This window comes from Oncorhynchus mykiss, chromosome 6 (assembly GCF_057628025.1).
Source record: "Oncorhynchus mykiss isolate SJ-2025 chromosome 6, ASM5762802v1, whole genome shotgun sequence".
Classification (NCBI taxonomy): domain Eukaryota; kingdom Metazoa; phylum Chordata; class Actinopteri; order Salmoniformes; family Salmonidae; genus Oncorhynchus; species Oncorhynchus mykiss.
The window spans coordinates 75,175,001-75,198,399 of record NC_143027.1 but is presented as its reverse complement, the minus strand read 5'-3'; the positions used below and the strand labels follow the sequence as shown (position 1 = coordinate 75,198,399).

General features: G+C 46.5%; 1 protein-coding gene across 2 annotated transcripts in view; it reads left to right on the top strand.

Moving 5' to 3' along the window:
• The window catches only part of LOC110526966 (transcription initiation factor TFIID subunit 4), a 108,606-nt gene that overhangs the window by 10,047 nt on the left and 75,160 nt on the right, over nucleotides 1-23,399 (top strand). Inside the window, exons 3-7 of one of the 2 annotated variants that reach the window (XM_090238867.1) lie at nucleotides 16,066-16,193; nucleotides 16,740-16,917; nucleotides 18,768-18,890; nucleotides 19,523-19,612; nucleotides 21,775-21,978. In XM_090238867.1, the coding sequence (XP_090094993.1) occupies nucleotides 16,066-16,193; nucleotides 16,740-16,917; nucleotides 18,768-18,890; nucleotides 19,523-19,612; nucleotides 21,775-21,978 (723 nt within the window). The remainder of the gene's footprint in view (nucleotides 1-16,065; nucleotides 16,194-16,739; nucleotides 16,918-18,767; nucleotides 18,891-19,522; nucleotides 19,613-21,774; nucleotides 21,979-23,399) is intronic. The other variant, XM_036980974.2, reaches the window with a different exon arrangement.

Below are 23,399 nucleotides of genomic sequence, written 5' to 3'. Positions count from 1 at the left end.
ACGAAAGTTGGATTTTGTATACTCTGTTGTCAAAGTGTCTACTTTGAACAGAAAGGGTTTGTAGAATGGCAATTTGACGAACTGAAATGAGATATCAAGGGAGTTTTGCCATCAAATTCCCATATACAGTGGGGCCAAAAAGTATTTAGTCAGCCACCAATTGTGCAAGTTCTCCCACTTAAAAAGATGAGAGAGGCCTGTAATTTTCATCATAGGTACACTTCAACTATGACAGACAAAATGAGAAAAAAAATCCAGAAAATCTAATTGTAGAATTTTTTAGGAATTTATTTGCAAATTATGGTGGAAAATAAGTATTTGGTCAATAACTGTTGCAGGAATTAAATTGCTATGTTTAAATAACCAATTAAAATTAATCACTCTGTCAATTCATAAGGGGTTGTAAGACCCTTATTGGTATAAAATGGACAGAGACCAGCCTTTGAAATCAACCAGCTGCGTTTATTCTCGAGAGTACTGCTCATTACACATTTTACCACAGGTTATAAACTGAAAATGACGTCAGCGTTTTCTAAATGTTCCGTCTCTTCTTGACACTGGTAGAAAGGCTCTATAGTTCTCAAGCCTTCCCACCTCGCCTAGAGCCAAGGTTAGCCTGTGTAGATAAGCATTCTAGCCAGTCTGGCGATATAGTTCATTCATTTCTACCAAGGAACAGACAGTCATTGTTCTAATTCTTGATTATATTTACACACATTATATTCAGTACTAGGATTAAAAAGAAAATTCATACATATACAGTAACATAATAGTATTCTGATTAGTACATATACATTGACATAATAGTTTTCTGATTAGTACTTATACAGTAACATAATAGTATTCTGATTAGTCAGTCCTGATTGAAATGTATACATAATTAGTCATCATTGATAAAAATTCCCTTAACATATCCACCCTTTGATTAAATATTATACATCCAATCACACATATTAATATTGTAATATTAAAAAGCCTATTTCTATTTTTATTATAAATATTTCTTGTCATCAAAACATCACCTAAACATAACCCACTACTTGCGTTTGCATTGACTGTTTCTTAGGCCTACATCAGAATCATAATTCTTCTTATCAGGATTTTCGTTACAATCTTCATAAAACAACAGTTTAATATTGAAACAAGATACAACCTAACCTCCCTAAACATAAAAAATGGTTCTCATCAAATATAAATTCCCCGCAAATGAAGGATCCAGATTCGTCCACTTGTTCTGTAGACATGCATTCAGCACTCCACAGGTCAGAACCTGGAATCAGCTGGTACCTCACCATCTATTGTCATCAATTTCTCTAGAGTCCTGGAAATAAGGCCTCGTACACAGGGAATTAGACAACAGCCCCATAAAACTAAAACAGTCACACAGGTGAATGTAGCCCATAATACAGTGATCATAATATTTTTCAATTTTCCAAACGTACTATCAAACCAATAGTCAGATAAGTATCCACCCCAGAGTTTTCTGCCAAACCGTGAGCCAGGGTGGTCAAACCAGCTGAGGCTTCGGTCACTGATTCGTCCGGAGCTGTGTTATTTGGGATGTAAGCACAAACATGGTCCCGAAAATCACGCATACTCCTCCCTTTTCAGCCAATAACATATCTAATGCAATTATATTCTGCCAAGCCATCAGGCTGGTTGCTTCAGTCTGTTCTGCAAAACCTTTAATAACATCTCTGGTACAATTGGTAAAATGCTGTTGATTATAATAAATATAATTAATCCAGTCCACGTTCTTATTGAGAGTAGACCACCTGGAAATGCTTAACTCTAATCCTGCTAGGATCTGATTTCTTGCTTTGAACTCATCTGGCACCCCCCGTGGAACCCCAATGTTATCAATGTATACTTTGTCATCAAAAGACCCAGATGGAGTAGCTCTTTTCTCCCGTTTGGCTAAACTTCATGTCTTGGTGTTGAATGAGTGTGAAAGGCATTCCCAAATGTACACGGGAGCATAATCCTGTCCAATCTGCCGGTAAAACCTCCCCCTGACATAATTTCCCAAGAGTACTGTACCGGGCCAAACGGTAATAATCTCCTCCGGTCACTGTAAAGGGAGGAACCTGTGGATATAAATAGTGCAAATCAATGCAACTGTCATTATCTGGCATTCCTGCTTTCGTGAACAGCTTTACCATACTGGCCTAACCTCCTCTACCCGGAACCGTACTAGGGTTTTGACCGAAAACTGGTCATATCCATCATACCACAACCCAAGATCCTCCTTCATTACTGTTTAAAGGGTAAGGCGTATCTTTATGCAATACATCCCTCTCTCCAGATTACAGTCAAAAACTCTCACCTTCACTATACTCCACCTCCTTCCATACTGGGTGAGTTGATTCATATAGCCCTCTCTTTCCGTATGAGCTATGACCTGTGTCCACGATCAATATGGGGACCTGCACCGATATATACTATAATGGCTCAGAGTCCTAGACGGCCATGTAGTTAGGGACCCCATTTGGTCTACATAAAACTCCATTGAGAGATCCTTCCCAACCTCTACTCTAACTTCCTGTCTACCCAGATCTAGGGATCTCTTATGCTTGTTTTGGAACAAAATCCTCATCGTCTAAACCATGGGTCAAATTACCACTCTCCGCATACTCAGGTAGGACGTGCTGTATCAGGAATATGGCAACCACGATAAGACAGCTCAGATGAACAGCGCCCATGGGAAGCCCCACCCTCTCCCTGAGAACACATCACTAGCAAGAGCCAGACACACCTTCACTTCTATGAACAAAAACAAGGGTGAAAAGACAGGAAGGATTTTCTTCATTCGAGAGATGGCCCCCGGAATTCTATTAATTCCAGTTCTCCTCTCGAACACTGTTTATTGTTCGACAGTGTCATTGTGTCTTACCCTCCCACCGTGTGATATGAATCCGGGTAGCTCTTTCAGCTAGTTGTCACCAGGAGTCCTTGGTATGGTCCCCCAACAAGCCTCAGGGACTGGATTGAGTGACTTCACCTGTAGTTCACCTGTAATGCATAAAATCCTGGACATACAGGCTTGGTTAACAAACAGTTTCTCATATATTTTATCTGATTATATCTTTAAATTCTATGCCTATTTGTTAGCTAAACATTTTTTTATTTTTTTATTATTAGTTTATTATCCAATAGGCCACTAACTTACCCATCCCCCTTTTGATACCTGGCTCTGCCCAGGTAACAACCTTATATACCCTAAATAATGACTTAGGTAGGATTAGTAAATTATCCTTATATTCTGACATTATCATGTATGTCCCATTCTCCCTTGGGCATCCATTCATCTCAATCTTGTATCAATTCTCTGTCAAGTGTCTTATCTAGTTTAAGAAGTATCTGTGCTATTTATATATGTTCTTAAATATATATATTTATCGATTTAAACAGTAACCCCTTTCTCTCCTATCTCTCAAATGCCACTAAGCGTCTCACTGTTTGACTTTATCTAAAATCATTGATTTTAGAAAAAACATGTCTATAAGTGGCAATCTCTAAAGTCCTTACATTTCCTTAATCAATCTATCTTAATCCTTACAATAATCCTAAATCATCACAGATGTCCTATATTCCTGTTAAATGTAATACAATTTTTTTTTTAAACTCCTAATAGTCAAACAGAGCCAAAACAAATGCTAACCATATCAAAATCCTTCCTACACTTACAAGTTCTTTCCTTCATTGATCCTCAGTATTCTATCTGACAATAACATGAATTTAATATATGTTGCATAGCGTGGAATACCTTATCTACAGTAATTTATCACCCCTAAGAACTGAAACTTATTTTTCTATGGAATTTCCTGCCCTATTGGCTTAATACGGTGTCCTGTCCAAACCTCAAAGGACCATGTTTTATCTCCCCCTATTTATTCTCAATGATAAATTGGATTCTTTTCTGTTGTAATACCAAATCAATAATAGCCAATTCAAAAACTTCACAGCTAATATTGTAAAACTGAATCCTGAAACACTTTCTCTTCAGTGATTCAAACAATAATTCTAAACCCCAAACTAAAACTCCATTATAATTAATTTACCTTAAAACTAGTAACCCAAATGACCACAAATTCATTATACAAATGGCTCTCCCCTGAGGCTGATCAGACCCCAAAAGATAGCCATGATAAGGTCAATAGGTCATACCACCCTTTTATAGTCATATTCCATACTACATTAGACATATTAAAGAACCCTTTAAAAATTAACTTGTGTAATTAAAACTCATAAAATAAAAACTCATAAAGTTCCATATGTGAGCGTGCCTCTTTAAAATACCTTTGCACTAAACAAATAGTCCTAACAAATGTTTTATGTGTATATATTTGCAAACCTTAATGAATAAACAATACTTCTAGGCCTTTTTCAATTTGGTCGTTTATGGCCTCACTCTCCCTAAGATTATAATCCCAGGAAACATCTAAAAGTGAGACACCTAAACATCAATTTTCCCAGAAGAACACAACACGCCTAACTAGCATTCACTATGCTACTTCGATTCAGAAACTCAAAAGTGAACTATAAACTAAACCTAATGATAATTCCCCTTTTTACCTCAAATCATTAATCATAAATTGTAAACAACGTCTATGTATATGTTTACTTAAATGACCATGCTACCCTTAGATACAATTAACCTGCTAACATTATTATCCAATGTATTACTTTTTCCCTCTGCTGCAAATGTTGTACACTTCTCAGTGTAAGAAATCCGTAATTTAATCCCAGATATTTAATAAAAATGTAAACGCATTCTCCCATGGCTCCTTCAATTTACATATTTTAGATAACTTCCATCCGTCCCGGAATAAGGAATCCTACTTAAACACACCAGAATACAATGATTAATTAAGTTAAATCAAACCCTAAAATTGACCATAACCAGTATTTTGATTTAAGTAACTGTCTCGTCTTTGACTTAGCATTTTAATTATGACTCTATTCCCAATACATTATTCACTTGTCTAGTTAAAACTCCTAATAATCCATATGTGAGTGTACCCCTTTAAGATATCTTGTCTCTGGGAACAGGGAAATCCCCTTAACCCAAACTTTTACTACTACAACGAAACCTAATAATTATGATAATCCCTTCACATCATTCGTTTTAAATCCCTCGATGTTTCATGTAACTCATTCGGTCTATCTTCAAATTGTCGTCCCAAAATATTTTATACACTGCCATACAGTCAAACCACTGTTATAAACGTGCACTGGTCTAAAGTAGTGCACTATATATCCCAATTGAATGCCTAGCAATTCTGTTGCTAGCTGTAGCATCTTTTCAGACTATCCTTACGATATTTAGCTCCTTTAAAAAAAATGTATTTGGAACTTTTAGCCACTTTTGAAAAGTAACTCTAAGCTATAATGCACGCATTTTCCCTCTAAATGCCACAACCCATTTTCTCTGTTTAAATTTGAGGAACGGTGTTGTCAATGTAAAACGACGCCGCAAGTCAGCCTGCCTATGTAAAATATATATTCCCTATTCAGATTGAGTTCTGCTTTAAATTCTATCAACAAAGTAAAACCAACCAAACTTCTCAACTTTCTATACCCTAACATTTAAACGTACCATGTTCTGTGCTAAATTCATCGTATGTCAGTCGATTCATGAAAATATTTAACATCCTGGTAGCACAAAACTGTATCGTATCTCTCCGTTATTCCCTACATTTAACTTTAGGTGACTTTCTCTTCTATGATACATTTATTTAAATATGACTCCCATCTCAATACATTATTCCAGCAGATCATTTTGGGCAAAATAGCGTATTACATCGAAATTGTCTCGCCATTATTTTTAATGACTTCTTTTTTCAATTCAATCTAAAACAACATATTAAACGTTCAGTTCATATCTTATACAAACACTAGCGACTGTATTTTTTCAGGCAAAACATACAAATAGATGAATTACAATCTAAAATCTATTTTAGTCTATCGGTTTCAAAGCTGAAATAGGAACCTCGGTGTCCCGCTATTAAAATGATTGAGTTTCCCCGCCAATAACTATATTATTATATTTGTCTGTAGTCGCAAACTTCGACACCGAGAATTCTCAGAAAATCGTCCTAATTTAAAACCCTTCCTGACTATATTAGTAATATCAGCTTCTATTCAGGTTCTTTGTCTGAGTCAGATTTTGGACGCCTCCCTTCCATTCTCTTTGTTCTCCTATAACGGTAATCTCCCGTTAGTTCCGGCACCTCCTTTGAGGAATTTCTACCCATCCTTAATCCTTACCGTTACTAGTAGCTATGGTATTTAATCACTTATCTATGCCTTTCTATATTTAATTTTACCTTCTATGTGCGTGTATTTCTATGAATCTGCTATTTACCGTTACTTAGTTACTTTAGTTGCTTTTCTGTCTGACTATGTGTGTGTCTCTTTAATGATATCAGTATGTATTTCTCCTTTCTGGAAACCTCATCTATAAATTACTTTTGATCGGACATTACATTTCACCCGTATACAATTATAAGCTCATTATAAACTATTGTTCCTTGGGACTTTCAACGTTAATATCTCATATCTCACTACTCTAGAATTGGCTTCCCTCTCCTCCCCATAGATATTAATTTCTTTCAGCATTGTACAGGTTCAATTATTCTGTTCGCCTAGAATTACCCTGCCTTCTCACCAAGCCTAATTTATCCTCACCTGTTTTAATATATCTATCTGCTACTTCTTCATAGTCAGACTACTTCCCATATACAGATAGACTACTCAGGTTAAAACTTTATTTAGGTATGTTTTTTGAATTAATGGCTATCCTATTTGTACAGAACAAGCGTCCTATCACACAATACGTACTATATCTCTCCTTAATAACCTTCCGGCTTGCAAAATCAGGATTTATTAAGCTCTAGTTTATTTATGGTAGTGCACCTTACCACAGGTCAATTTCAGACCTGTTTCCTTCCGATCGATTTTGGTTAAAACACAAAGTAGAAACCCATTGTATTTGTTCAGAATATTCAAGCACCTATCATTGATTAAATCCAAACTCCTTTAGAACATTCAATCAAAAATATCCCAAAATAATTCCTCCCAAATTCGAGAATAAAGGCTACTGACCTTGCTGCTGACTGGGAAAAGCACTGTTCGTTGGATCTAGTCACAATCCCTGTCGGGTCTGGGGTGTAAATCGGCCTAGTCTTTTCCCTCAATTCAGAGGCCAGGTCTTAAATAACGGGACCAGACCCGCTCGTGCACAATTTTTTCGGCATTCGACCTCCAGATGGCAGGGACAGATATTTAGATCCCGGTTCGAAGGACCAATTGTTGCAGGAATTAAATTCCTCTGTTTTAATAACCAATTAAAATTAATCACTCTGTCAATTCATAAGGGATTGTAAGACCCTTATTGGTATAAAATGGACAGAGACCAGCCTTTGAAATCAACCAGCTGCATTTATTCTCGAGAGTACTGCTCATTACACATTTTACCATAGGTTATAAACTGAAAATGACGTCAGCGTTTTCTAAATGTTCCGTCTCTTCTTGACACTGGTAGAAAGGCTCTATAGTTCTCAAGCCTTCCCACCTCGCCTAGAGCCAAGGTTAGCCTGTGTAGATAAGCATTTTAGCCAGTCTGGCGATATAGTTCATTCATTTCTACCAAGGAACAGACAGTCATTGTTCTAATTCTTGATTATATTTACACACATTATATTCAGTACTAGGATTAAAAAGAAAATTCATACATATACAGTGACATAATAGTATTCTGATTAGTACATATACATTAACATAATAGTATTCTGATTAGTACATATACAGTAACATAATAGTATTCTGATTAGTCAGTCCTGATTGAAATGTATACATAATTAGTCATCATTGATAAAAATTCCCTTAACAATAACAAAAGTTTATCTCAATACTTTGTTATATACCCTTTGTTGGACAAAGAATGCTGAGTTGCATCCAAAGAACACCATACCTACTGTGAAGCATGGGGGTGGAAACATCATGCCTTGGGGCTGTTTTTCTGCAAAGGGACCAGGACGACTGATCCGTGTAAAGGAAAGAATGAATGGTGCCATGTATCGTGAGATTTTGAGTGAAAACCTCCTTCCATCAGCAAGGGCATTGAAGATGAAACGTGGCTGGGTCTTTCAGCATGACAATGATCCCAAACACACCGCCCCGGCAACGAAGGAGTGGCTTCGTAAGAAGCATTTCAAGGTCCTGGAGTGGCCTAGCCAGTCTCCAGATCTCAACGGTATAGATAATCTTTGGAGGGAGTTGAAAGTCCATGTTGCCCAGCAACAGCCCCAAAACATCACTGCTCTAGAGGAGATCTGCATGGAGGAATGGGCCAAAATACCAGCAACAGTGTGTGAAAACCTTGTGAAGACTTACAGAAAAAGTATTGAGATAAACTTTTGTTATTGACCAAATACTTATTTTCCACCATAATTTGCAAATAAACTCATTAAAAATCCTACAATGTGATTTTCTGGATTTTTTTTCCTCATTTTGTCTGTCATAGTTGGAGTGTACCTATGATGAAAATTACAGGCCTCTCTCATCTTTTTAAGTGGGAGAACTTGCACAATTGGTGGCTGACTAAATACTTTTTTGCCCCACTGTACTTCCCACCACTGGGACCTGTATGCTCTTGTTGGCTGACCCTTGCTTCATATTCGTCACCTACCTGGTTAAATAAAGGTGAAATAAAATAAAATAAATATCCTGTCTGGTTCCTTCAGACAATAACATATAAATACCACCAGGGGGCAGCATTTCCTTGACTTGCACACTTCAGCTGAACAAAAATGCATTGCACTTCCTTTGATTACCATTGGGTGTCATTATGCCAGTATTTAGCCTCTAATTCTGTGTGATTTCAAGTCAATAGATTGTTACTCATTTGTAAAATTATACAATTCTAGAATTATAAAAAATATATACGTTACAATGTAAATGGTAATTGCATTGTAATAACCTAAGTACGTGTTTGTTACTGGAGGACTCAGCACCACCAGACACTGGTACCAGTAGGCTCAGACTTATTTTCACATGAGCCGTAGAAATTAAGACGGTTATCTTTAAGTTGCTGAACTTGTTATCCTTCTTCCTACCTGCTCATCCTGAGATAAACACTGTAACAAGGTATTGCAGAGTTGGTTGCTATAGTGATTTAGGTTCAGAGTGAATCGAAGGTTCAACACTGTCACTGATAGCAGATTAGTGAGCTGCCAGCATTGACATAAACATCAACACATGAAAACAAGAGGAGCTGGAATATGAAAGGGAATGGGGTTTATTCCCGGTGCTCCTCTCCTCTCTGTCAGGCTGTCTGTCTCCTGTGACCTTGAGGGAAAACGGAAGGCATGGTGCCCAGCCCTCCCACCAGCATGGTACTGTGTTACTTAGTGCCCAGCCCTCCCACCAGCATGGTACTGTGTTACTTAGTGCCCAGCCCTCCCACCAGCATGGTACTGTGTTACTTAGTGCCCAGCCCTCCCACCAGCATGGTACTGTGTTACTTAGTGCCCAGCCCTCCCACCAGCATGGTACTGTGTTACTTAGTGCCCAGCCCTCCCACCAGCATGGTACTGTGTAAGTTAGTGCCCAGCCCTCCCACCAGCATGGTACTGTGTTACTTACAGTGCCTTGCGAAAGTATTCGGCCCCCTTGAACTTTGCGACATTTCAGGCTTCAAACATAAAGATATAAAACTGTATTTTTTTGTGAAGAATCAACAACAAGTGGGACACAATCATGAAGTGGAACGACATTTATTGGATATTTCAAACTTTTTTAACAAATCAAAAACTGAAAAATTGGCGTGCAAAATTATTCAGCCCCCTTAAGTTAATACTTTGTAGCGCCACCTTTTGCTGCGATTACAGCTGTAAGTCGCTTGGGGTATGTCTCTATCAGTTTTGCACATCGAGAGACTGACATTGTTTCCCATTCCTCCTTGCAAAACAGCTCGAGCTCAGTGAGGTTGGATGGAGAGCATTTGTGAACAGCAGTTTTCAGTTCTTTCCACAGATTCTCGATTGGATTCAGGTCTGGACTTTGACTTGGCCATTCTAACACCTGGATATGTTTATTTTTGAACCATTCCATTGTAGATTTTGCTTTATGTTTTGGATCATTGTCTTGTTGGAAGACAAATCTCCGTCCCAGTCTCAGGTCTTTTGCAGACTCCATCAGGTTTTCTTCCAGAATGGTCCTGTATTTGGCTCCATCCATCTTCCCATCAATTTTAACCATCTTCCCTGTCCCTGCTGAAGAAAAGCAGGCCCAAACCATGATGCTGCCACCACCATGTTTGACAGTGGGGATGGTGTGTTCAGCTGTGTTGCTTTTACGCCAAACATAACGTTTTGCATTGTTGCCAAAAAGTTCAATTTTGGTTTCATCTGACCAGAGCACCTTCTTCCATATATTTGGTGTGTCTCCCAGGTGGCTTATGGCAAACTTTAAACAACACTTTTTATGGATATCTTTAAGAAATGGCTTTCTTCTTGCCACTCTTCCATAAAGGCCAGATTTGAGCAATATACGACTGATTGTTGTCCTATGGACAGCGTCTCCCACCTCAGCTGTAGATCTCTGCAGTTCATCCAGAGTGATCATGGGCCTCTTGGCTGCATCTCTGATCAGTCTTCTCCTTGTATGAGCTGAAAGTTTAGAGGGACGGCCAGGTCTTGGTAGATTTGCAGTGGTCTGATACTCCTTCCATTTCAATATTATTGCTTGCACAGTGCTCATTGGGATGTTTAAAGCTTGGGAAATCTTTTTGTATCCAAATCCGACTTTAAACTTCTTCACAACAGTATCTCGGACCTGCCTGGTGTGTTCCTTGTTCTTCATGATGCTCTCTGCGCTTTTAACGGACCTCTGAGACTATCACAGTGCAGGTGCATTTATACGGAGACTTGATTACACACAGGTGGATTGTATTTATCATCATTAGTCATTTAGGTCAACATTGGATCATTCAGAGATCCTCACTGAACTTCTGGAGAGAGTTTGCTGCACTGAAAGTAAAGGGGCTGAATAATTTTGCACGCCCAATTTTTAAGTTTTTGATTTGTTAAAAAAGTTTGAAATATCCAATAAATGTCGTTCCACTTCATGATTGTTTCCCACTTGTTGTTGATTCTTCACAAAAAAATACAGTTTTATATCTTTATGTTTGAAGCTTGAAATGTGGCAAAAGGTTGCAAAGTTCAAGGGGGCCGAATACTTTCGCAAGGCACTGTAGTACCCAGCCCTCCCACCAGCATGGTACTGTGTTACTTAGTACCCAGCCCTCCCACCAGCATGGTACTGTGTTAGTTAGTACCCAGCCCTCCCACCAGCATGGTACTGTGTTACTTAGTGCCCAGCCCTCCCACCAGCATGGTACTGTGTTACTTAGTGCCCAGCCCTCCCACCAGCATGGTACTGTGTTACTTAGTGCCCAGCCCTCCCACCAGCATGGTACTGTGTTACTTAGTGCCCAGCCCTCCCACCAGCATGGTACTGTGTTACTTAGTGCCCAGCCCTCCCACCAGCATGGTACTGTGTTACTTAGTGCCCAGCCCTCCCACCAGCATGGTACTGTGTAAGTTAGTGCCCAGCCCTCCCACCAGCATGGTACTGTGTTACTTAGTGCCCAGCCCTCCCACCAGCATGGTACTGTGTTACTAAGTGCCCAGCCCTCCCACCAGCATGGTACTGTGTTACTTAGTGCCCAGCCCTCCCACCAGCATGGTACTGTGTTACTTAGTGCCCAAACCCAGCCCTCCTACCAGCATGGTGCTGTGTTACTTAGTGCCCAAACCCAGCCCTCCTACCAGCATGGTACTGTGTTACTTAGTGCCCAAACCCAGCCCTCCCACCAGCATGGTACTGTGTTAGTTTTTTCCCTCCCACCAGCATGGTACTGTGTTAGATTTTTCCCTCCCACCAGCATGGTACTGTGTTAGTTTTTTCCCTCCCACCAGCATTGGTACTGTGTTTGGTAGTGCCCTGCCCTCCCTCTCACTGTCTGCCCTGGTGATGTGAAGAGAGGCTTCTGTCGTGACAGTGGATACAATAATCTGGATTGTCTAGTAAAGGACTGTACTGTGTTACTGTGTTGCAGCGATGAAACAAGACTGTAACTACCAATAGGATACCACGAAATTGGAGAGAAGAAGGGGTTAATAAAAAATACAACATTTTAAGGACACTGATTCATTCATATTAGTTGTGACCCTCATTGCATTAGAGGAACTTATTTAGTCCTTCCCATTGAATAGTATTACTGTACCTCACCCTCGGCATCAGCATCACAGTGTTTTCTCTTCTGTTCATCTCTGGATCAGATCAGATCCTCTCTGTTTCATCCTGTGGATCCACAGTGATTTACTGTCACTTCCTACTATAATGACCTTTCTCCTCCACGTCTTCAGGGCATGTTGCACTTCTCCTTCTCCTCGTCTTGAAGCCACATTGCTTTTGTGTTTTCTCTCTGTCCCCTCTCTCTTTGTCATTCTCTCTCTCCTTCTTTACCCCCCACCTCTGACCCTGTCTCAACACCCCCCCACCTCTGACCCTGTCTCTCCGCCCCTCCTCCAATACTGACCCTGTCTCAACACCCCCCCACCTCTGACCCCGTCTCACCGCCCCTCCTCCTATACTGACCCTGTCTCACCACCCCCCCACCTCTGACCCTGTCTCTCCGCCCCTCCTATACTGACCCTGTCTCACCTGCCCCTCCTCCTATACTGACCCTGTCTCAACACCCCCCCACCTCTGACCCTGTCTCTCCGCGCCTCCTCCAATACTGACCCTGTCTCAACACCCCCCCACCTCTGACCCTGTCTCTCCGCCCCTCCTCCAATACTGACCCTGTCTCAACACCCCCCCACCTCTGACCCTGTCTCTCCGCCCCTCCTCCAATACTGACCCTGTCTCAACACCCCCCACCTCTGACCCCGTCTCACCGCCCCTCCTCCTATACTGACCCTGTCTCACCACCCCCCCACCTCTGACCCTGTCTCTCCGCCCCTCCTCCTATACTGACCCTGTCTCACCTGCCCCTCCTCCTATACTGACCCTGTCTCACTGCCCCTCCTTCTATACTGCCCCTGTCTCACCGCCCTTCCTCCTATACTGACCCTGTCTCACCACCCCTCCTCCTATACTGACCCTGTCTCACTGCCCCTCCTCCTATACTGACCCTGTCTCACTGCCCCTCCTCCTATACTGACCCTGGTTCACTGCCCCTCCTCCTATACTGACCCTGTATCTCCGCCCCTCCTCCTATACTGACCCTGTCTCAACACCCCCCCACCTCTGACCCCGTCTCACCGCCCCTCCTCCTATACTGACCCTGTCTCACCACCCCCCCCCCACCTCTGACCCTGTCTCTCCGCCCCTCCTCCTATACTGACCCTGTCTCACCTGCCCCTCCTCCTATACTGACCCTGTCTCACTGCCCCTCCTCCTATACTGCCCCTGTCTCACCGCCCCTCCTCCTATACTGACCCTGTCTCACCACCCCTCCTCCTATACTGACCCTGTCTCACTGCCCCTCCTCCTATACTGACCCTGTCTCACTGCCCCTCCTCCTATACTGACCCTGTCTCACTGCCCCTCCCCCTATACTGACCCTGTCTCACCTGCCCCTCCTCCTATACTGACCCTGTCTCACCTGCCCCTCCTCCTATACTGACCCTGTCTCACTGCCCCTCCTCCTATACTGACCCTGTCTCACTGCCCCTCCTCCTATACTGACCCTGTCTCACCTGCCCCTCCTCCTATACTGACCCTGTCTCACTGCCCCTCCTCCTATACTGACCCTGTCTCACCTGCCCCTCCTCCTATACTGACCCTGTTTCACTGCCCCTCCTCCTATACTGACCCTGTCTCACCTGCCTCTCCTCCTATACTGACCCTGTCTCACCACCCTTCCTCCTATACTGACCCTGTCTCACCACCCTTCCTCCTATACTGACCCTGTCTCACCACCCTTCCTCCTATACTGACCCTGTCTCACCGCCCCTCCTCCTATACTGCCCCTGTCTCACCGCCCCTCCTCCTATACTGACCCTGTCTCACCTGCCCCTCCTCCTATACTGACCCTGCCTCACCTGCCCCTCCTCCTATACTGACCCTGTCTCACTGCCCCTCCTCCTATACTGCCCCTGTCTCACCGCCCTTCCTCCTATACTGACCCTGTCTCAACACCCCCCCACCACTGACCCCGTCTCACCGCTCCTCCTCCTATACTGACCCTGTCTCACCACCCCCCCACCTCTGACCCTGTCTCTCCGCCCCTCCTCCTATACTGACCCTGTCTCACCTGCCCCTCCTCCTATACTGACCCTGTCTTACTGCCCCTCCTCCTATACTGCCCCTGTCTCACCGCCCCTCCTGCAGCACTGACCCTGTCTCACTGCCCCTCCTCCTATACTGACCCTGTCTCACTGCCCCTCCTCCTATACTGACCCTGTCTCACTGCCCCTCCTCCTATACTGACCCTGTCTCACCGCCCCTCCTCCTATACTGCCCCTGTCTCATCGCCCCTCCTGCTGCACTGACCCTGTCTCACCTGCCCCTCCTCCTGCACTGACCCTGTCTCACCGCCCTTCCTCCTATACTGACCCTGTCTCACCGCCCTTCCTCCTATACTGACCCTGTCTCACTGCCCCTCCTCCTATACTGACCCTGTCTCACTGTCCCTCCTCCTATACTGACCCTGTCTCACTGCCCCTCCTCCTATACTGACCCTGTCTCACCACCCCTCCTCCTATACTGACCCTGTCTCTCCACCCCTCCTCCTATACTGACCCTGTCTCACCGCCCCTCCTCCTGCACTGACCCTGTCTCACCGCCCCTCCTCCTATACTGACCCTGTCTCACCGCCCCTCCTCCTATACTGCCCGTCTCACTGCACCTCCTCTTATTCTGACCCTGTCTCTCCACCCCTCCTCCTATACTGACCCTTTCTCTCCACCCCTCCTCCTATACTGACCCTGTCTCTCCACCCCTCCTCCTATACTGACCCTGTCTCTCCACCCCTCCTCCTATACTGACCCTGTCTCACCGCCCCTCCTCCTATACTGACCCTGTCTCACCGCCCCTCCTCCTATACTGACCCTGTCTCACCGCCCCTCCTCCTATACTGACCCTGTCTCACTGCCCCTCCTCCTATTCTGACCCTGTCTCACCGCCCCTCCTCCTATACTGCCCGTCTCACCGCACCTCCTCCTATACTGACCCTGTCTCACTGCCCCTCCTCCTATACTGACCCTGTCTCACCGCCCCTCCTCCTGCACTGACCCTGTCTCACCGCACCTCCTCCTATACTGACCCTGTCTCACTGCCCCTCCTCCTATACTGACCCTGTCTCTCCACCCCTCCTCCTATACTGACCCTGTCTCACCGCCCCTCCTCCTATACTGACCCTGTCTCACCGCCCCTCCTCCTATACTGACCCTGTCTCACCGCCCCTCCTCCTATACTGACCCTGTCTCACCGCCCCTCCTCCTATACTGACCCTGTCTCACCTGCCCCTCCTCTTGCACTGACCATGTCTCACCTGCCCCTTTTCCTGCACTGACCCTGTCTCACCTGCCCCTCCTCCTGCACTGACCCTGTCTCACCTGCCCCTCCTGCACTGACCCTGTCTCACCGCCCCTCCTCCTGCACTGACCCTGTCTCACCTGCCCCTCCTCCTGCACTGACCCTGTCTCACCTGCCCCTCCTCCTGCACTGACCCTGTCTCACCTGCCCCTCCTCCTGCACTGACCCTGTCTCACCTGCCCCTCCTGCACTGACCCTGTCTCACTGCCCCTCCTCCTGCACTGACCCTGTCTCACCTGCCCCTCCTCCTGCACTGACCCTGTCTCACCTGCCCCTCCTCCTGCACTGACCCTGTCTCACCTGCCCCTCCTGCTGCACTACCCTGTCTCACCTGCCCCTCCTCCTGCACTACCCTGTCTCACCTGCCCCTCCTCCTGCACTGACCCTGTCTCACCGCCCCTCCTCCTGCACTGACCCTGTCTCTTTTTCTTTCTCTCTGTTTATTTTCTGCAGTCTCCTGTGACCTCTCAGGCTATTCGGCCATGTCCTCCTTTCCAGGCCAAGATGGTGCCGTCTCCCTCTCCCACTTCTAGTCCTGTCCTCCAGATCTCCTCCTCCACTGCGCCACCTTCTGTGAGCAGACTCTCCACTACAGAACTTCCCATCTCTCCATCCTTCCATCCCTCTCAGACCCTCCTCCTCTACCCATCCCTTCATCCTGTTCCTCTTCTTCCTTCTCCCCTTTCTCCTCCTTTTCGTCGTCGTCCGCCTCCTCTTCCTCCTCCTTCTCCTCACCTCTTTACCAACACAAACCTACAAATGTTTCTAATCTGGGCGCATCCCATCTGACCCTTTTAACAGAGTACAGAGTTAATTATTGAATGATAAATTCAGTCAAAATTGAATTATTTGTCTATTGCTGGAACTTTACAGAGTTTTATCCAAGACCAGTGGGGGGACACAGGTGGGGGATTACTGGTATGTTTAGGGTTTTCTAGTCAGGTACATCATTATTGGGAGGAGCTGTTTTACTTGAATGTCCCCCAGTCCCCTCTCCTCCCCTACTCTCTGTTCAGCAATGTCCACAGAAGTCAGGACACCCGATGTGACAGGAGCGCCGTGCTGTTTCCCTCCTGTTCTCTGTGGCCTTGCTGGAAGCTCCCTTCACGTCCTGTTTATCTCTCTGTCTGCTCCTTGCTCTTCCAGAAGGGCCCCATGGCGCCGGCTGTGGGAGTGACGGCTCCCCAACAGGCCCCCGTGGTAATGGCCCCCCAGGTCCAGGCTGGGGCCCAGGCTGCCTCACAGCCAGCCCTGCCCCCACAGACCAGCGTCCCTGTAGCCCCAGGAGCCTCTGTCATCTCCCAGGTCTGTACTCTGCTCTGCTCCAGTCTGCCGGCCTCCTCTGGGCTGGTTAGGCTCCTCAAGCCCCAGTGCTGTCACAGCTGCCAGCAGGCTGGCTGTGTCTCTACCATGGCCATGGCCCCACACAGCTGGGCATAGTGGGCATAGCCTCACACACAAACACATGTACATACAGTGGGGCAAAAAAGTATTTAGTCAGCCACCAATTGTGCAAGTTCTCCCACTTAAAAAGATGAGGGAGGCCTGTCATTTTCATCATAGTTACACTTCAACTATGACAGACAAAATGAGGGGGGGAAGTCCAGAAAATCACATTGTAGGATTTTTAATGAATTTATTTGCAAATTATGGTGGAAAATAAGTATTTGGTCAATAACAAAAGTTTATCTCAATACTTTGTTAAATACCCTTTGTTGGCTATGACAGAGGTAAAAAAAATTCTGTAAGTCTTCACAAGGTTTTCCCACACTGTTGCTGGTATTTTGGCCCATTCCTCCATGCAGATCTCCTCTAGAGCAGTGATGTTTTGGGGCTGTTGCTGGGCAACACATACTTTCAACTCCCTCCAAAGATTTTCTATGGGGTTGAGATCTGGAGACTGGCTAGGCCACTCCAGGACCTTGAAATGCTTCTTACGAAGCCACTCCTTCGTTGCCGGGGCGGTGTGTTTGGGATCATTGTCATGCTGAAAGACCCAGCCACATTTCATCTTCAATGCCCTTGCTGATGGAAGGAGGTTTTCACTCAAAATCTCACGATACATGGCCCCATTCATTCTTTCCTTTACACGGATCAGTCGTGCTGGTCCCTTTGCAGAAAAACAACCCCAAAGCATGATGTTTCCACCCCCATGCTTCACAGTAGGTATGGTGTTCTTTGGATGCAACTCAGCATTCTTTGTCCTCCAAACACAACGAGTTGAGTTTTTACCAAAAAGTTATATTTTGGTTTCATCTGACCATATGACATTCTGACAATCTTCTTCTGGATCATCCAAATGCTCTCTAGCAAATTTCAGACGGGCCTGGACATGTACTGGCTTAGGCAGGGGGACACGTCTGGCACTGCAAGATTTGAGTCCCTGGGGGCGTAGTGTGTTACTGATAATAGGCTTTGTTACTTTGGTCCCAGCTCTCTGCAGGTCATTCACTAGATCCCCCCCGTGTGGTTCTGGGATTTTTGCTCACCGTTCTTGTGATCATTTTGACCCCACGGGGTGAGATCTTGCGTGGAGCCCCAGATCGAGGGAGATTATCAGTGGTCTTGTATGTCTTCCATTTCCTAATAATTGCTCCCACAGTTGATTTCTTCAAACCAAGCTGCTTACCTATTGCAGATTCAATCTTCCCAGCCTGGTGCAGGTCTACAATTTTGTTTCTGGTGTCCTTTGACAGCTCTTTGGTCTTGGCATAGTGGAGTTTGGAGTGTGACTTTGAGGTTGTGGACAGGTGTCTTTTATACTGATAACAAGTTCAAACAGGTGCCATTAATACAGGTAACGAGTGGAGGGCCAGAAATCTTGCTTGTTTGTAGGTGACCAAATACTTATTTTCCACCATCATTTGCAAATAAATTCATAAAAAATCCAACAATGTGATTTTCTAGATTTTTCCCCCTCATTTTGTCTGTCATAGTTGAAGTACCTATGATGAAAATTAAAGGCCTCTCTCATCTTTTTAAGTGGGAGAACTTGCACAATTGGTGGCTGACTAAATACTTTTTTGCCCCACTGTACACTCACAGACTCTTCCCCGGTGTCCTTTCCGATCCACAAACACTGAACGATAAAGTGTCCTACATATTTATTGATAAAATCATATCTTTACATGCTTATTGAATTTGCAATTTCCTAGGAGATGCAGGAGAATGTGAAGAAGTGTAAGAACTTCTTGGCCACCCTGATAAAGCTGGCTTCCCACAACTCTCCGTCACCTGAGACCTCCAAAAATGTCAAGTCACTGGTCCAGGATCTACTGGTAAGTCTCACTACCGTAACTCATTATTTTACCTATACTTTACCACATCATTACATTATTTCTACATTATCGCTACATTACTGTGTTATCAACAGAGAAACATGGAATGATACTTTCTTTGCCCTACACTCTTAGAAAAAAAGGTACTATATAGAACCGAAAAGGGTTCTTTGGCTTTCCAAATAAGATAACCCCTTGAAGAACCCTTTTGATTCTAGGTAGAGCCCTTTACACAAGGATCCCAAATTACTTCTAACTGGAACCAAAATGGTTCTCCTATGGGGAGCCTAAGAGTGGAGGAAGAATATTTCTGACGTTGACAGGTTGTGTGATGTAATGTATTTTTTCATCTCTAGATGGCAGCATTAAACTCTACATGATCCAGAGTGATGCTGTTGTTTAGGATATTATTTATTCAGAGTTGTTAATGAGATGTATCCCAGGGGGATGTTAAAATGTAAATCAATATGAACACCGTCGTTGAGGTGATTTCACCTCATCTCAATGTGCTCAGAAATCACATTGCACATCGCCTCAATCACATGCTCTGCTCTCTGTTGTACAAGTGTGTCACATCACATAACAAGGAGCTGACGGGGTTAATAAACCTCCCTCTCTTCTCCCGCTCACAGGATGCTAAGATTGAGCCTGAGGAGTTCACCAACAGACTGCAGTCAGAGCTCAAGTCGTCTCCTCAGCCCTACCTGGTCCCCTTCCTCAAGGTTTGTACTGTATCTACTCAGGCTACATTTGGACACTCCTCGTCATGGATGTAAAAGCATTGGTTGGTGAAAACATTGTCTGGAGGGAGTTTCTACCATTGTAAAATCAATGTAAGAAAGTGTGCAAGTGTACCCTTCAGGAGAAAGGTGGAGAACGTAAAACAGCCAGAGTGGCAGTGGAGAGGCCAGCCCATGTGACCCAGGCAGGGGCCGCTCCCCTGGCCTGACTTCAGACTGTGTGTGACAGTGGCCCCTGCGGCTGTCCGTGCCAATCGCTAGCAGGCCTCTCCAGCCATCCGTGATGAGTGTCACATCATGCCACTGCCACCCAGCCTTCCCTCCCTGCGCAGAGCAGAGCCAGCCAGCCAGCCACCCAGCCCTCCCTCCCTCCCTCCACAGAGCAGAGCCAGCCAGCCCTCCCTCCCTCCCTCCCTCCCTCCCTCCCTCCCTCCCTCCCTCCCTCCCTCCCTCCCTCCCTCCCTCCCTCCCTCCCTCCCTCCCTCCCTCCACAGAGCAGAGCCAGCCCTCCCTCCCTCCCTCCCTCCCTCCCTCCCTCCCTCCACAGAGCAGAGCCAGCCAGCCAGCCTTCCCTCCCTCCACAGAGCAGAGCCAGCCAGCCCTCCCTCCCTCCCTCCCTCCCTCCCTCCCTCCCTCCCTCCCTCCCTCCCTCCCTCCCTCCCTCCCTCCACAGAGCAGAGCCAGCCAGCCCTCCCTCCCTCCCTCCCTCCCTCCCTCCCTCCCTCCCTCCCTCCCTCCCTCCCTCCCTCCCTCCCTCCACAGAGCAGAGCCAGCCAGCCACCCAGCCTTCCCTCCCTCCACAGAGCAGAGCCAGCCAGCCCTCCCTCTTTCCCTCCACAGAGCAGAGCCAGCCCTCCCTCCCTCCCTCCCTCCCTCCCTCCCTCCCTCCCCCCCTCCCTCCCTCCCTCACCTCCCTCCCTCCACAGAGCAGAGCCAGCCACCCAGCCTTCCCTCCCTCCACAGAGCAGAGCCAGCCCTCCCTCCCTCCCTCCCTCCCTCCCTCCCTCCCTCCCTCCCTCCCTCCCTCCCTCCCTCCCTCCACAGAGCAGAGCCAGCCCTCCCTCCACAGAGCAGAGCCAGCCCTCCCTCCCTCCACAGAGCAGAGCCAGCCAGCCCTCCCTCCCTCCCTCCACAGAGCAGAGCCAGCCAGCCTTCCCTCCCTCCACAGAGCAGAGCCAGCCAGCCCTCCCTCCCTCCCTCCACAGAGCAGAGCCAGCCAGCCTTCCCTCCCTCCACAGAGCAGAGCCAGCCAGCCCTCCCTCCCTCCCTCCACAGAGCAGAGCCAGCCAGCCTTCCCTCCCTCCACAGAGCAGAGCCAGCCAGCCCTCCCTCCCTCCCTCCACAGAGCAGAGCCAGCCAGCCACCCAGCCTTCCCTCCCTCCACAGAGCAGAGCCAGCCAGCCAGCCCTCCCTCCCTCCCTCCACAGAGCAGAGCCAGCCAGCCCTCCCTCCCTCCCTCCCTCCCTCCACAGAGCAGAGCCAGCCAGCCCTCCCTCCCTCCCTCCACAGAGCAGAGCCAGCCACCCAGCCTTCCCTCCCTCCCTCCCTCCCTCCCTCCCTCCCTCCCTCCCTCCCTCCCTCCCTCCCTCCCTCCCTCCCTCCCTCCCTCCCTCCCTCCCTCCACAGAGCAGAGCCAGCCCTCCCTCCTTCCCTCCCTCCCTCCCTCCCTCCCTCCCTCCCTCCCTCCCTCCCTCCCTCCCTCCCTCCCTCCCTCCCTCCCTCCCTCCCTCCCTCCACAGAGCAGAGCCAGCCCTCCCTCCCTCCCTCCCTCCCTCCCTCCCTCCACAGAGCAGAGCCAGCCAGCCACAAACACAGTCATGTTGTCATGCAATGTTAGGACGTTTACATCAAAATATGCCACAGACTAAAAAAATGTCAGGTCTACTGCTGGAGTGTTTGTCCCAAATGTTTGGCTAATGGATGAGCCCTTGTCCATTGAGCATACATGTCAAGTATAATACACGTCATTTTAATATTCACGATTTGGGAGAATTATTTGTTATAATGATATCTATATTTCTACAACAATGTAATAATAATTTGCACATTTGATCATTTAGAATATATAAAACACATTTAATGGCTTGTTTCTACTATGTACGGTATGTTAATACCCCAGTTGTGTGTGATCTGCCCGTCAACAGAAAAGCCTCCCGGCCCTGCGGCTGTCTCTGCTCAACATTCAGCATTCCCTGATCCAGCCTCTGCCGCAGGCCAAAGCCACCCCCACCCCCACCACAGGCACCAGCTCTGCCATCATGGCCGGCCCAGCTGTCCGCGGCCGCCTCCCCAACAGCGTCAGCACCACGGGGGCCAGTGTCGGGGCCCAGGGACACACAGCTGCCCTGGTAGGTACAGTACACTCACAGTCATAGCTGTCCCTACACTCACACTTCCAGTCACAGAGATCAGCCACAGTCATACAGTCCACTGGCCCAAACATAGATGACCCCTGGTTATGACTCCCTGTGGAAGTATTAGAACTAATAGAACATGTTTTGGCCTCGGTTCTGTTGTTAAGGTTGATGATACTGTAATACTCTGATACTTACTTATCAGTGGAGTAAATAAGTGTTTGTTCTAGATTTCCAGAGTTTTGATTGCATCTTCACTAAATCCAAGGTCATTTGTCTTGTTATGTACCTAAGCACCAAATAAGTAATGAGTAAGGTTCCCCAGGCCCCAGTAGTAGAGATGTGTCTCCCAGTGCTCAGAGACTGAGACAGAGCTGGATGTGGTCCAGTGGGGAACAGCTTCACTGACAGGCTAGGCCAGCACACCACAGACCATACAGAAGCTTAGCCAAGGCAGCTGGCCACGGGGCTGGATCAGTGCACTCCCATGGGGTCTGTGTGTGTGTGTATGTGTACGTTTGGTGTGTTTGTGTGTGTGTGTGTGTGTACGTTAGGTGTGTATGTGTGTATGGCTATGCCTGTGCCCAGCGGTGTGTGTATACACATGTGAGTCAATGGAGCACTTTGCTGGCTCACAGAGGAGAGTCATCCATTGAGACTACCCAAGGTCAGAGCCCGCTGGCATCCGATGCTGGCGGGGACATCCCCTCTCTGAGGACAGACTGGCAGGGTAGCCTGGGCTGAGGCACAGGGCTGGGTGGTGGTGCCCTCCGCACCACTCATCTGCTGCTGCTGGTTGGGAGGGTCGTGGGTGAGGGGAGGTAACTAGGTCATAGCTGGGTCAGTTTGAGAGCTGCTGTGTGTGGCTGCAGCTGTACAGCAGTTACTGTAGTGGAGCACTGTCACAGAGGACTCTGCCAGCCTACACACACAGAGACACACACTGCTCTGCCAGCCCTCTGCTCTCCCACCAGACTATTGGCTGATCCTGTGTCAACTCAATCACCAAAGGTCTGACATTCAAAGCAGTTGTAATTACTAGACTATAGCTCCTGGTATAACACCAGTCTGAAGCTAACACTTGGTTCAGGTTTTGGAACCAGGGAACCCTGTATGTTCTTTATAGTGTGTTCCTAAAACAACCCCAAAAATGTCCCCAATTTTTGATTCTGGAACTTACCTGTGATTTTCTCAAACTGTGTTGTGGGTTTGCCAGAGGTGCTACCTTCTCTATTCTGGCTGCTGAATGTATTTTCCTCTTTGAGGCCCTGCAGGGGATCTCTGGGAAAAATGGCCTCTATCTTTTTCAACCCTTGAACAGTAATATAGCATGTGTCAGGGAATGGAAAACAAGGCTAAAAAATATGCAGTGAGAAGCAAACTGGTGTGAATGGATGGCTGGGCCTCAGGCCTGT